This window comes from Fundulus heteroclitus, chromosome 16 (assembly GCF_011125445.2).
Source record: "Fundulus heteroclitus isolate FHET01 chromosome 16, MU-UCD_Fhet_4.1, whole genome shotgun sequence".
NCBI lineage: Eukaryota > Metazoa > Chordata > Actinopteri > Cyprinodontiformes > Fundulidae > Fundulus > Fundulus heteroclitus.
The window spans coordinates 33,715,611-33,731,580 of record NC_046376.1 but is presented as its reverse complement, the minus strand read 5'-3'; the positions used below and the strand labels follow the sequence as shown (position 1 = coordinate 33,731,580).

The 15,970-nt window shown below is 39.9% G+C and overlaps 1 protein-coding gene across 2 annotated transcripts; it reads right to left on the bottom strand.

Moving 5' to 3' along the window:
• Positions 1-1,544: 1,544 nt before the first annotated feature.
• nags (N-acetylglutamate synthase) lies at positions 1,545-15,706 on the bottom strand. Of its 2 annotated transcripts, none has more exons than XM_036148532.1 (8): positions 15,241-15,706; positions 10,056-10,336; positions 6,892-7,105; positions 6,616-6,796; positions 6,261-6,300; positions 5,946-6,077; positions 4,605-4,781; positions 1,545-2,132 (listed from the first exon to the last, which is right to left on the bottom strand). In XM_036148532.1, the coding sequence occupies exons 1-8, from the start codon at positions 15,619-15,621 to the stop codon at positions 1,943-1,945; spliced, it is 1,596 nt and encodes a 531-aa protein (XP_036004425.1). In that variant the 5' UTR covers positions 15,622-15,706; the 3' UTR covers positions 1,545-1,942. The 2 variants fall into 2 exon arrangements, with proteins under 2 accessions (XP_036004425.1, XP_012738353.2); XM_012882899.3 differs by having other exon boundaries at positions 4,605-4,787; positions 15,241-15,704.
• Positions 15,707-15,970: the final 264 nt, after the last annotated feature.

Below are 15,970 nucleotides of genomic sequence, written 5' to 3'. Positions count from 1 at the left end.
TATATATATATATATATATATATATATATATATATATATATATATATATATATATTGTGTGTGTATATATATATATATATATATATATATATATATATATATATATATATATATATATATATATATATATATATATATATATAGTGTGTGTGTGTGTGTGTGTATTTATTGCAGCACAGGAATGAGGCATCTTCTCTGATCCACGTTCACAGTAACAGAACTCAACTTTTTTCTGCCACATACAATATGGCGGTGACGTTGACGTGCGAACCTGCGCCCCATGACGGGTCTACGTATATATGTCTGTGGCTTGAAGACCATTCTCCTGCTGTCATTTTAAAGCATTTGTCTTCGTGACAAATATATCCTGGCCTCTTAAGTCTATTTGTTACTTTTTGAATAGCAATTTATTTTATTTTCTTGGATAAAAAACGCCAGTCACATGTGTCGTTGTCTAAAAGCTGGCTTCGTTTGTTTTCAAAGCCAGTGAATTGTGGATACATTCTTCTGTAAGAATGTCTGCTGCTTCATTAACTGTCTAAATTAATTATCATCATGTAACACAATCATCTACTGACAACTATCCTACACCATTGTGTGATTTATAATATGTGTTCCAATGGCCTCAGGAGTCAGAATTTAGATTAAGATGTTTTGCTAAGAAAGAAACCTAAAGTACAAATTACAACAGTTTACCACTGCTGTGTTATAGACACAAGGCAGCCATATTGGATTTTGGGGTAAGGGGTCGTGTGAAACCCCAGACTTTCCAAGTAGGAATGCTGAATTCAAGGAGAGTTCCCGCTTATTTTCTCAACGGTGAGCTCAAAATGTTGAACACGAATGCAATGCACCATTACTGTGTTTTTTTTAATGGTGCCCCCATACTGTAACTAAGGTTTTGGGTAGAGGAAGAAGGCTGCCAGCATCTCTACAGACTCCACAAATCGTGCACATAAGCTGTTCAGACTTTTACCGTCAGCTCAGCACTACAGAGCGCTGTTTGCAAAAAACCAGCTACTACAGAGATAGTTTCTTCCCACAGGCAGTCTCTCTGACAAACACAATGGACAGCCTGATTAGTCAGCAACACTGCTATTAAAACAATACACGTATACTGCACTTTCATTACTTACAACACCCCCTGTTTCTTTTTTTACATAAAAAAAGCCTACATAATAGTGTATAACAAATACGTTGTGAGTGCTGTAACCAAACTCAAACTCTTTGATTGTTCACACAATCATGGCCAAATAAAGACAACTCTTATTTCATGTCAGTAGATGTATGGCCAATTCTGACTGTATAACATTGGTCATTTATTTTCCACTTACAAACATCATATAAATCTTAAATGTGCTTGAAATTTGAAAATCAGTGGTATTTGACTGTTGTTCTGATCAGTGACTGTTTTTATTCTCCTGGACATAAGCATAACACGGATGATGGATGGATGGCTGGATGGATGGATAGATGGATGGATGGATGATGGATGGATGGATGAGTGAAGTGTAGAATTCCTTTTGAGAAATAAACAGACCTTCTCCATGTGCAAAAAAGTCCTTTAATGACACATGTGAAGTGCTTTAAGATATTGTGAGATGTTTTATTTTTCAGTTTTGGAACCTGCAATGCAAAGTAGTAGGGGAGTTTGGAAAACTAAACTTTTAGTGTTTTTATTTAAATCTATCTTTCCTGTGGTGATACCCTTGAATCTGTTCCCAACCTTACTTCAGGAGAAAGCCAGATAGGAATATATTTGAATAGTTTGCCACTAGGTGCACATTTAAAATGCTTAAGATTTTTTTGCAGCAAGTGTACTTTTGTTTTAGAAAAGTCCAAATACAAAACTTCCCAAAAACAGAATAGAGTTTTCAATTTTGTAGATCAAGAGAGGCAGCAGGTCTCCAAAGCTGAATTGCCACAAATGGGAAGCCAGGGTTCAGGAGCCAGCAGCAGCAGGGGTTGGCAGGGGAGGCTGCGGGGTCAAGGTGAGACTTGAGCTTTGGAATGAGTCAGGGAGGCTCCTGGCATGCTCCACCAGTGCATAGGAATCTCTGATGTCTGTCAGCCCAAACCAGAAGACGGTCCACACTCCATTTACAAAACTGCCATCACAGTGCTTAAAGTACCTGGACAGATGAAGATAAAAGCAATTGGAGGCAGTGATCTGATGTTTCCTTTATAGCCAAGCAGATTATTATGTCGGAACCGATGACATAACTTAACATAACAATCAAAAACTAAACAACTTGTGGAACCTTTTAGATAAAAAGAAAATAAGCTGTAGCTATTGGCTAACGTAATACTTAATTATCTTTTTTACAACATTGTGAAGACATTTGAACCACTCTTCACTGTTCCTAATTTCACTGAGGCTGTGCAATATGTCCAAACTAAGGATGTACCGATCACAGATTCTGCATCCCATTTCTTATCATCATTTTTGTGAAGCTCTGACCTGTTAATTCCAATTAAAGATCTCTTTTTGATAATAACAGAGGAGTTACACAAATAAATACACTTTTTTCTACCTGCTGGATTTTATTGTTGAACCATTGCAACAATAAAATGTTCACAGCAAGAAAAAAAAAAACAAGTTATAGAGATATGTCGCTCTCTGATTTACAGAAACAGTAAAATCTTTCGGGTTAACCTCGAAGCTCAAAACGTAGAAGTGCTGTATATCACAGGTAGATGAGGAATACAGGTCATTTTATTTAAAAAAAAAGTATAATACCAAGTAGAATCTATTTCACTATCTATCTAGTCTATCTCCAAGGGGTGTGGGGCCAGAAGATTGACCAACACATCACACAGGACTATCTCCATATCTGCTTAAGTTAAACGGTAGACTGAAAGAATAGCTGACCATATCCCTTTTTAGGATCTTAACACAGCTTCTGTACTTCCTCTTGCTCCTCTTGTATTGAAATATTGTTTGAATAGTTTCCTTTCAAATAGCTTTTGACACCTTTGTGCTTCTTTTGATTTGATTTTAAACACCTCATTGATTCTAGAAGAAGTGAGCTCCTTAGGAACAACTTTTGAAAGGTGAGCTTGAAAAGTCTTTTTCCAGCACAGGCTGGTAGTAGGGCTGGGCAATATATAAATAAAAAATGCATATCAATATAATAGAAATCATATTGATCGATTTTGATAATTATCAACAAATTCATAACTTTTTATGCTGTTGCTTAGCGACCTATTTTTGGAGAATTCACAAACACTGAATTCAAACTGAATCCTTTATTGAACTTTTTCTTTTTACCAAAACAGCAAGTATTTAAAAAATTAAAACGAACGCGTGGTCTCTGAACTCGGGGGTGGAGCTTTGGGGCGGAGCGTTCCTGGGTCTGCGTTTGTGATTGGTTGGGAGGATGTAATGACTGTAATATTAACCTACATGATAGGCTAGAATGCAAAAGGGAGGAAAACTGTTCTATTGAACTTTTTAGGTTTGATATATGTCAATCGATTGATATATATCGTTATTGAAGTATCGTCCAGCCCTAGCTGGTAGTGCTTAACTTTGCCTGAAAGATGAATTCTTGCTGTATTTGTGCATTCACAAATTCATCTCATTCATCCGGCTTCAACCGTTTGTGCCCGAACCAAAACCGTTTTGGGCCAATCACGTTGAAGTATTGTAATTTAAGGCGGGAAATACCAGTGTGACAAAAGGACCAGCTTACCTTTTTGTGGTTTCTGATGACACCTGCTGCTTATGTTTTGATTTGATACCGTGATTGGCTAAAATCAACCTTTGGTAGGCGGGCAGTAGGTGTTGCTCCGCCCAATCAGCTCGGAGAGTTCTGCTAAAGGTAACATTCTTTCCCCAAACGCATTCGATGGAAGCAGTCCTAGATTGATAATGTGCAGAACGAAGAGTGCTACACGTTATCAATCTGGCTGGCCAGGTTAGGTAGTGCTTAGTACCGTGGAATTCACCATGAAAACCCAATTTGATTATCTATCTAGAGAAGACAAGGCTTTTTCATAATGGATATCTAACAAGCTAACTGAGGCCTGCAGAGTCTGAGAAGGAACTTTTTAGACTTTTAGGGACAGCACTGAGTGCTTGCTGGTAGGGTAACGAGTAAAATGTTCTTTTACAAGTGAATGATCTCTCTCTCTCTCTCTCTCTCTGTATAATAGCATTTTGTTCAGGAATTACCTTAAGAAATTGGTTCTCTAAGATTATCACATGTTTTTCCTTCACGGCATTTTGTTGCCAAATGCTAAAATCCTGCGGACCAGCAAACTGCTGACATTTCTGTTTTCTTGCAGGCACCCACTTGTTAGCCTTTTATAAGAAAGCAGAACTAAATCCAGAACCTCTGTGCCAATACATTTTAGAAAAAAATAACCTTAATCTATTGGGCTCCTTTATGGGGATGTGAGCTTCATGATTAGCAGTGACTGCTTTAAGGGATCTCTGTTATTTACTGTATATTTGAGCTGATTAAGAGCACTAACAGTTCCCACTGAAGTCACAGTTCAATTGCAGTCAAAGCCATAGTAAAATATGTATTCATTTGGATAATTTCAACTAAATAGCCAGTACATTTTATAAATAATATCCCTGTTTGTTTGGGACTAACCATGGGTTGATCCTGTTGGTGGCTTTTGACCTCCAGAACAGTTTGCCGAGGTCCTGTCGAATACACTCCCAGAGGATGTGACTGGTGCCCTGCCCCTGCTTACTGCTGCTCACCACGAACTTGTCCAGGTAGGGGGTCCCACCGTTCACTGGCTCCATCGTGATGATGGCTGCGGCACTGTAGCTGGGGGAGCACATTCATGCTAAGTATTTGGCATTCGCTAGCACACATTTAAAGAGTACATACTGGTACTGATCAGATACAGATATAGTGCCCTGCAGTGGCATTTACACCACTTGTAACATTTTGTCACGTTGCAGCCACAAACCTGAGTAGATTTTACTGGGACTTTCTGAGACAGACCAAAACAACGTAGAGCATTGTTGTGAAAAGGAAGGAAAATTGACACATTGTCCTATGTGAAAAGTGCAATGTGAATTTCCTTAACTATGATATGCCAAAATAAAACCCTGAGGCTTCAGAAACCGCCTAATAAGTAAATAGAGTAGGCCTTGTGTACTTTGATCTCAGTGTAAATCCCGATGTTCTGTGAGGGTTCCTAACGTTTTTTTTAGATATCGATATAAAAATATTCAAAAAGCATCACAAAGACCTAGAAACACAGCGGACAAGTCAAGTTGTGGAAAAGTTTAATGGAGGATTAGGTTATAAAACAATATCCCAAGCTCTAAACATCTCACAGCTCCGTGATGGAAGCTCTGTGGAAAGAGTATGTCACAACTGCAACCATACCAAGACATGACCCCCCCAAACCGAGTGGCCAGGAAAACAGAGTGTTGATCAGAGAAGCAGCAAAGAGGCCCTTGCTAACATCTGGAGGATTTGCAGAGAGCCGCAGGTCAGATGGCAGAATATGTTGACATGACAACTACTAATTGTGCACTCTTTGAATTAAGCATTCACAGAGCTGGGACAAGAAGATTGCTATTGTGGAAAGAAAGTTGATGGGAGTTGTCCCATTGAGAAGCCTTTGTAAAAACCCCACTGATGATCACAGCCCCTACAGACGCAGGGTTAGTTTGTAGCTGCTGATAGATACAAATCTCATGTAACTCCAGCTAAAGGTGCTCCTACAAAATACTGACAGCAGACCTGAACAAAAGGAATGCAACACTTTTCTACTTGTGAGAAATGTCATGTTCCTTCCAAGTCACAATTATGCAATACTTTGCAAAGGACATTAACATCATATACCACACTAAATTCTGTGGTTGTAACAGAAAGTGTGGAAAAGTTTAAGTAGTACGAGTACTCATGCAAGGCAACTTTTATTAAGTGCTTTACTTTATACATTTTATTTCTTGGACTGTTTGAACACACCCTTCAGAGAGGTAAATGCAGTGCATCCGTCCCTTCAGCGAGTCGATGTAATCTTGCTTCAGAGTTTTATCAAAGGACTTGTTGATGAGAGCCAGCAGACGCTCCACATCGATTGAATCCAGAGAGCTGTACCTGCACACTCAAAGCAACAGAAACACTGTGTGTGTCTGTGTGTACAAGCAGCTTGTATGAGTTTTTTTTTTTTCATGCGTTTAAAGTTGTGTCTGACACAGTAAGCCAATCCCCAGGAGAGGGGTTAATTTTGGGTTATGGTGTACAGATCAGATTACGTGGGCTCGTGTGATATTTACTGACCTGTGTATAGGGTCGCCATTTTTGAAAAGTGTACCAGAACCTGACATGAAAAGCAAGGTAGAAAACAAGTTGCAAATTATTAGTTCACTTACCCTCAAAATGATATTTTAGTGGTCAAAAAGACCGGTCCTACAAACACAACGCTCTCTATACTGCACACAGAGCTGGGAAAGCTCCCTTACAGACTACTTCAGTTTGTGCTTTCTTGCATTTTTCATATCATCGAAATAATTGAATAACAGAGAAAGATAATGTGAGTAAATACAAAAAGACTTTTTAAGTGACTACTTGATTGAAACGTTTTCACAGCAGTGTATCTGCGAGCGCGTTTCTGTGAGTCAGTCACAGGCCTCACCCCTGTGGCTGAAAAGCTCAGTCAGTAATGTGTCAGCAGAGGTGATCACAGCAGAAGACTCTGTGGATAACTGATTTAGGAGTCTGGCGATGGTGGTCAGCCTGCGACGCTCTACTGGGCTCAGCCACTCAGCTCCAGACAGAGCGGGCAGGTCGGTGGGCAACGACACCGTGTCCAGTACCTGTAACTCAAAAATGAAGTGAGTGGTACAGATGAGTTGTGCATGAGGAGTGCAATTCACATTTGTAAGCGCATGCATGAGGACTCATTCTGTGCCTTGTGTTTCTCGCTCCGCAGGCCTCCTGAGTTGTTAAGAAACATGACTTTGAGGGGCTGCAGGGCTCGGGAAATGGCCGCCGTAACCTCCGTTGGGTCTAGCACCATCGAGCATCCTCGTCCGTCCCTCCCCACGGGACAAACCAGCGGGATGGTCCCACAGTCAAGACTCCACTGGAGGAGGCTGATGTCCACAGAAATGGAGTGCGGAGCACTGAAGTGAAAAAAAGATAAGGAAAGAAAATTGGGTTGGATCTCTGCGAAGAACACGTCAAAGATTGGAAATGTTGAAATTTATATTAAATTTCTAGCTAAAGTGTTTCATAGCCCTTAAATATTGTCAGATTTTCTCACCTAACAACTACAAACTTCTACGTATCCTATTGGGATTTTATGCAACAGTGTGAAGTGGCAGGACAAATAAATATGTTGTTTTTTTTGTTTGGTTTTTTTTACAAAAAAACTATCTGAAAAGTGTAACTGATATTTCACTTCGATACCTATCAATTTGCGAATAGGCTCCACCTGTGTCTGATTTAATATTAGAGTAAATTCAGCTGCTCTCTGAAGGTTTGTTAAAGAACATTAGTAAACAAACAGCATCATAAAGACCAAAGAATACAGTAAATTGGTCAAAAAAGTCATAAAAACCCTTGTTTCCAGTTCACCAAAACAGAATCAGTCAGAACTGAACAAGTAATTTGACTGCTCTTCCACTGCTCTCATTGTACAGACATTTTAAAAATAAATATATTGACATAAGAAATTGGTAAATATTATAATTATAATATAATACATTGTTTTCACAAAAGAGGAGTATGCTGCTAATTTAGTGCAAATATGCCTGATATCGATCAAGGCACTCAAGTGAAATGTGAAAACACTGATGGGGTATGGATACAAGTCAAAGTATGTTGGCTGATTCATGCAGGTGAAGAAATATTTACAAACACTCTTTAAAGCGACAGTGTGTAACTAATTTGGCTTTTAATTAGCAAAAATAAAGGACATATTAATTTTATAAAGACATATTCTGTCAAAGTCCAAAAACATCACATAAAAAATGAAAGAATTTGCATAACTTAGTAGTTTATAAATACATAGGTGCCGGTGCACCCACTCGGAGGAGACATGTTATGTCGCTATTTTTGATTTGAGAAGCCAAAAGGGTCCAAACTTGTCAGCCATACGCGTTTTCCCAGCTGTCTTCTATATGAGGACATGATGTCGGCAGAGGAGGAGCATAAACAAACAAAGATGACAATGGAAGATTATTCTATTTGCCGTTTTTTTGTTGAACTGGAGGACCATCCACACTCTTTGCCCAGCGAGAGGGAAGAGAAGGTCACAACAAAAGAAAAAGAAGTAATAACCGGAATCCCAGCTACGTCTACATCGACGTAGCTGTTATTACCAGGTCGAGACTATTCACGAGGGAGCGCGGACTCTAACCTTGACTTTGTAAAGTGCCTTGAGATGACATGTTTCATGAATTTAATTTATTTCAATTAAATAAAATTGAATTGAGTTGAATTGAATTGAGTTAAAGTGATGCAAAGGCTGCAGGCTTTCTGCTGGACAGCAGGTAAGTCAATTTTATATAACAGAGAAGTTTATTTTTGCCGTTATGTTAGAAACAGGGCAGTGTAGTCCAGCAGCTACTCTGTCCTCCCGGTAGAGACGACTTGTTTGTTCGTGTCCCTCTCCCTGTAGTATGTGTGCATACAACAGGGAGAGGCCGTTCCCTGTCTGTAGTGCAACCTGCTCTCTTTACTCGTGTTTATAGTCACTTTGTTAGAGCCCAAATTTTCAAAGTGACTTTTGAAAACAAACAAGTGGACTTGGTGACAGTGCCAAAAACCATTTCACACGATACCATAGCTATTAGCTATTAGGAGTAGCTTGGTACCAAATACATGGCGGACATGTTGACATTGTCATATTTATGATACTCCACGGCTTCTGTAATAGTTATTATGCACTTAAAGCTATAGTTGGTAATCATGTTCAGAAACACTTTTTATTACACTGGGTAAAATCGTCCTTCCTTCCTGAAAGTAGTCAATACATTATGTATTCAGAAAAAGGAGGTTAAAAAAATCAATCTCTGTGGGAGCTGCAGGCCTGTAAAAACTGATCAGTCACTGAGAGAGCAGAGCAGGGATTTCTCATAGTTTTGTTCCTGCTCTCTTTGTCCCTCAAGTTCCAGGGGTATCACCTTATCTATTGGTTGTCCCACATTCTGATGCGCTCACGTAACACCAGTGTGCATACATGTTCCTTGTTGGCTTCCACTTGCTAGCTTCTGCTTGCTGGCTGCGCATGCGCACTTCTAGTGTTATGTATCCGGTTAGCTTCGGTGTTAGCCGGTCATTGTAGCTCTGCTGCTCTCACCGTATTCTTTCAATATGGCTGAGAGTCACAAGAAGCAAATCAGGTACAAGTTTATGAGAAGAAGAGGAAGGCCTCAGTAGAAAGGAATAAGACTAGAGTGGATTTGGGAGATTTCTTTCACTAGATTCCCCTGAAGAGTGGAAGAGCAAGGTAAGATGGTCTTGCACATATGCAGTTATTCAAAAAGGGACCTGGGGAACCTTCTGGTTCAGATTTTAGCTTTAACGGCGAGGTCGTTTGTAATTCATTTAGTGCATCGCTAGATGGTACGCCAGTCTGAAAATCGTACACACTGGGGCTTTAACTCTTCAAACTAACCAGAAACAGAAAAACTTGATTTAGAAGTTGACGAGTTATAAACCGGAAAAGTGCTCCGTTGGAGGAGCGGTGAGGCTTACAGAGGTGCTGGAAGGCGAACCAGCGGTGGCAGTTGTAGTGTGAGAGATTAACTTGAATTAACCAGAGAGCGATATGTCCAGATTACATGACAGTATAGTAAAGGATCCAGATAGTTGTGTACTGATCAGTCAAAGCAAATGTACTTCCGGTCGCACCTGGTTGGACTTATTCCAAACAGCAAAGAAATTTAACTCAAGAGAGGAAGAGCAACTGTGACTTTTGAGAAAAAATGGAACATCTTGAAAGATCATTGCATTATTTCTGTTAAACCATGCAAAGCATTCTATGCGGTCACTTGTAGAAGTCACAAATTCCTATAACCTTCAGTGAGTCCTCTTTTGTTTTGCTAAGAGAGCAGCTTAAGTCTCAACCTGCTTCCTTGTGGCGCCTCATGCAGCTGTAGAAAGGACTCTGCAGAGAAGAATGGCAGGACAGTTGCTGAGTGTTGCTGTAGAGCTTCAGTCAGCTGCTGGCACCGCTCCACCAACCCTCTGGTGCACCGAGACCCAGTGACTGCTTCTACGGGCCCTGACTCCTGGTCGTCAAACCAGCCCATCACCACAACAGGCTTCATGTCCATCCGCTGCAGGAAAGACAGGCCGAAGGCCAGGCTCTGTACCATCTCTCTGCTTTGGAATGCTGAGCTATCCACCTCGAAGAGACACAAAAAGCATTTTAGAATTTACAAGGTAGTGAACAAAGGGGAACTCCAAGTTTTATTTTTTTTGCATATGATTTGGTTACTTAATGTTTAACAACACAGCCTTCAGCTCTGTATTACGAGAGCTGTAAATCACAGCAAACAGCAAATATAGCCTTTCCAAATATGACTAACAGGGTGTTATCTGACAACTTGGGAACCTAACAAGCTGGCAGCTTACAGAGCACCAGTGATGTGACACAGTGACAAAAGATCACAGGTGACAAAAGCTGTTTTTCAATAAACTAAAACTTTGGCAGCATTCAAACAGATACTGGAATTTCCGATCAAGTTCTGACCAGCATTTTTGTCACGATAACAACTGTGTTAACAGCATATTTCTTAGCTATACAGAAGTTGTGCAAAATATAGCAGGAGTGAATGACAGCAGCTTAAAGTCTCACTTTTCTACAACAACAAATATCGGTATGTTATACTAGTCAGGTTTTAACTTTTCAAACGCAGCAATGGGTCTGTTAATAAAATCCTAATGCTAATAAAATGATATGACAAATTAGTTGTTACACTTATAATTTATTTGAAACACTTATGTATTTATGTAATGCAAGTTTTTCAAGTCATTAGATTTTAGGCAGAATACTAAACATTCACACAGCTTTTTGTTCTATATAAAATAAACCAAGTATGACAAGCAGATTCTGGCTTTGCAAGCATCCCACTTGTAGCTTGCCCCCCTGCTATGTTACAGCTACACTATAAAAGGAGTGAGGGGTCCTCTTTAGTTTTCAGTCGTGTCCAGTTTTTTTGGTTTCCTCGTGTAGTTCCTTTCCAAGTTTTCAAAGACCAGCAATATTTCATAACAGCCTAAGTAGTCTTTCTTGTAACCAAGGGAAATATAACGAGCCGTTACACTGAAATGCGCTGGCAAGAACATTCCCGGTTGGAGTTGCTGGCTTGTTATGCTATTTTACCCCATTCAACCTCTACTTCCATGTTATTCAGCCAGTTGTGGATGCAGCTATGTAATTGAATAAAGTGGCTTACCAGATTAAACATCAATTTTGAGTCTTGGATTTTGTGAAATAAATTTCTCAATAAATGTGCAACTTATATATGTTTTTTTTTCCTTTTTATGACGTATTTTTGACTGATGTGACTTATATTCCGGAGCGACTTATAGTCCGAAAAATACGGTATTCGTGTTAGGAATATGATCATCACTATTTTTTTGTCATTATTGCTTTCCCCTTTCTGATTATTATTAGAACTTCTGTTTATCCTTCCCATGGGTCCTCGCCCAAGGAAAACAACACAGGGAGACTTTGCTAGCATAGAGGCACCAGATCCTCTGTTCAGAGTATCGTCAAAGTACTGCAGATGAGGTGAGTTTCTGTTGTAAAACTCTGTCGTTGTCCATGTTTCATTGGAGGTTAATATATTTGTTAGAGCAGAAATTTGTTTTGAAATACCATTTTAAATTATTGTCATATTGCAGAGACATACTAGCCTATCACCTAGTCCCCACAATGGAAATTCTTCAAAATCATATTATAAATCACATTACAATTGCCGTAATCAAAATAGCAAGATATTTATTTTAAAAGTCATGCAGGACAGATCATAAAATTGTCAATAAAGTTAGATAAATTTATATTTCTTCTCTATATATTTTTGTATTATTTTCTCTGTATCCCTGCAACATCATTCTAGGACACACCAGGATGTGCTTCTCCTTCATAGACCATCTTATCGGTGCTGCCTTTTATGCAGGAGGACAGGGTGGAGGAAAATCACAGGTGATTTCCTGAAGATAACCTGTACAGCACGTTGAAGGCCTACCCAATGCTAAATGGAAGCTAGCTGGAGGCAGAACTCACATCTCGAGAAAAAAAGAGATCCTGTTAAAGTGCTGTGGACCGATTCCAGTTGTACAATCTAGAAGAGGTCTTTTTACAAATTGTCACTCTTTTAAAGATCATCATGACCACAGCCTTGACCACAGCAGAAGCTGAGTGGTGCTTTACAACCTTGAAAAAAGTAACAACTTTTCACAGAAGTGCCATGACCCAAGAGAAGCTGAATGCACCTGCCATGCTCTCCATGGAAAATAAAGATTTCAGTCAGAAAGTCACTAAAACACTACTGGCCAAAAGGAGAATAGAGCCAAATCTGTGTGGGAATAGAGTTTAGTGTTGTGTTGTAATACCTGACCTATAGTTCAATTGCCAGTGAACTTGTTGGGAAGTGTTAGGAGAGCACAGCCAATGGTTGAATTTTATTATGGCAGAGACATTTTCTAAAAGGACTTGATTATAAAAAAAAAATCCTAAAGGAAAAATATAAAAGTCTAATTTGATGCTTTGATTATTTCATATAATGGTATGCTGTAAAGCCAACATGCGTTTTAAACAGACAGTTCTTGCCCAAGATGCTTCTGTGATGGTGATGGTGGAATACAGGCAACTATGAGACAACAATCAGAGAACAAGATCCTGAATGACATCAAATTGGGGATGTTAAAGAAATAAATGCAAACATCCTCTAAACTATAGGATATCAAGTTTGCTTTAGACAACAGGAGTCCTTAAGAGTGAGTTTCTGAGTCGTTCTGTACAATCTGGAGTACAGATGTGAGAAAGATAAATGCCAGACCAATAAAAGCACACACCACAAATCAAACAGTCCAAGAATTTTTACCCACAGATTTTCCACAATTGGCCGATAGAATTGAGTAAAACTTTTACTCACACATTCTTTCAAAGGACTGGCCAACTTCTACTTTACCAGCATAGAATATGTTTAAGACCCTTGACTTCTTTAGAATCTATTTTGTTTTGAAGAAATATTTCAAGCAAATATAAAGCAGAGGTAATTGATAATGTTGTAATATAATGATTTATGTAAATTATAACTTAAAAAAAGATGTAGAAGAAAAAGTAATCTTTATTTGTCATGACAATTGCACGTCCCACCATGCTGTGCTGCTTCTACATTGTTTGAGTTGTTTGGTGAACAAACTGTTTTACAGAGGCAGGGCTCCAAAGATCTTTCTGTGTCAGAAAAGTTTGCTTTATGCTTTAAAACAACAGAGAAGCTTATTGGTATATACTTTTCCATATTTTAACCATTTATGCCACTGCAAGTATTTCTCAAGGTGGTAGGGAAACTAAATACACGCTACAGTCATTTCTTTACTGAGCTGCAATTTATTTGGGTTTTCTACATTTGATTTAAAAAATTATGGTAAACACAGATTTTTACCATTTTGGAGCCCACACATTTTCCGTCTTTCTTTTGCAATAAACGAATGTTTTAAAGGGGCTGCACTTTGCCACAGTTTTTAGCAATGTTGCCCTAGAGCAAGAACGTCCAAAAGAAGTCCAAAACTATGGGCTCTTTCCAGGTACTCCAGCTTCCCCCCACAACTGAAAATCTTGACTGTTAGGTTATTTGGTCTCTGAACTGGCCTTAGGTATGTGTGTGTGTGGGTGCGGTGCGCACATGTCTTGTTTGTTTCTATGTTGCAGTCACAGTACTGTATGTAATGTGGAAAGCTGAAAAATGGCATTGGCACTCCTGGATCCACCAGAGACGCACCCGGATCAGCAAGTACCACCACCTGTAGCTGCACGGATGACGGTTGCTTCCAGCAGCACTTCCTGCCATGGTTTGAGGTGAACGACCAAATCGGCTGCAAGGCATAGGCAAGCGCATACTGGAAACAATAATATTAATAAAACTGAAACACACCAAACTCAGGAACAGGGATGGAAAACAGACGACGTGACTAGGAAGGAATCAAAACCTGGAACTTAAATGCAACTGGGAATCGACGGAAATTGTCTACAACACAGGTGAGTGCTGCCTCTGACTGAGGGACATTAATTAAAGATGGCAGGATCCTGGAACATAAAATTAACACAAACACCCAAGGGTCATGACACTTCCATGTTTCTAGGGCCCAGAATGGGAACTGCTGTCCCTCCAGGACACGGACTACAGGTGTCTTCGGTAAATCCATCATTGCTCAATAGAAATATAGCCTTATTTTACTGTCTAAATATGTAACACCTAAAACATATTTCTGTGCTTATATAAATGGAAGAGGAGAAACCTTAAGGTGACACAAATTGACAGAAAAGTTCAGATATTTCAATCCAAGCAAAATTTTGCTTTGCTCTAATCGCAGTTTTTCTTCACTGTCTTTGCCCATTTTGTGCCGTTTGCATCGCTCGTAACGCCTCCTTCACACCGCGGACCGTTTATTTGCTCCTGAACGTGCCTTCACATAAGGATATGTGTATTTTGCAAGTGTTTTATCAGTTTCTAAAGATAGCAGGTGGATACATTTGTTGAATTTTTGTGTAGACAACTAATATTCAATAATTTGAAAAGGATGACATCAAAGCGCCACCTCTGACCTGGCCTTTGACTACAGAAACATTATTTGTAAAAACAATAATCGTTAAGCTCACGCTCTTTATCTCCCTTTTGGTGAGCTTTGGGGAGTGGGCTATGCTCTTACATACTGTCCTGATATTTTGTTAAGGTCCAGATGTCTACAAATAACTTTATGGACATTCTTTTAAAGCACAAATACAAGTTTTGCTTTGCAAAACTTTTTTCAGACAACATCCAAACACCTAGTTTGTTACCAAATATCAATCTATAATTGTATGGATGTATAACAGAATCTTGCTTAGCATAGATGGGGTACCAAAGCTCGCTGGAGGCCAGCGACACATCCTCCTAGATCCGGCTCAGCCAGGTCATAAAAGGTTGATTGAAATTATATCCAGTTTGGAAGCCTCTTGATATCACGGAGTTGATTTTAAAAATCCAGAATATAAATATTTCAGTTGAACAATTTATTGTTAACAAAACTAGAAGTTTACCTCTAACACAGCAAAAGCAGGGGACTGAGCCAAGGTCGCTCTCTGGAACTGGGTCAGCCAGTACCGAGCCTCCCGGGGATCTCCACCAACTTCACTGAGGAAGGCCTTCACGTCCCGGTAAATCAGGTTCCGGTTCGCCAGGACGTGTCGGTCAGCAGCGGAGAAATAGCCCGGGGTTTCCTGCTGACCCACAGCCGCGGTTCGTCCTCCCATGCGGGCTGCGGTGGAGCTCACCGTGCGGCACTGAGGAGCACGCATCCGCCCCCGCTGCTGGCCAGACGTCCCCGTGATCAGCGTGGAACATCGGCCTGGGCCGGTCAGGTACTTTCCAGCCATCACCACGGCCCGACAGCCAGCAGAACCGCTGTTCACTTTGGACATGTGGAGAGCTGAGTGAGTCCTGAAGGCCGAGGCTGTGCAGCAGGGAGTGCTGTCTGTGTGAACCTGACAGCTGGTTCATTCAGCACCCAGCTGCTGCGTCGGCATTTCTCACATTTCAACTGACCAGCATGAGGTGGGGCTGAGGGGGGCCTTGACAAGAGCTCTGAATACAATTTGAAGGGAGAAAAGATTGACCACAGATTTCTGAATCTGCTAGTGTTATTTTAAATGCAACATTTATATGTATGAGAAGAACAGTGTTTTGGAAAAGGATATTTCTTCATGTTAAATACTAATTCAACCTGGAAAGACAGGCAGGTGGCAAACAAGACTTTTAATGTTTTGTTTT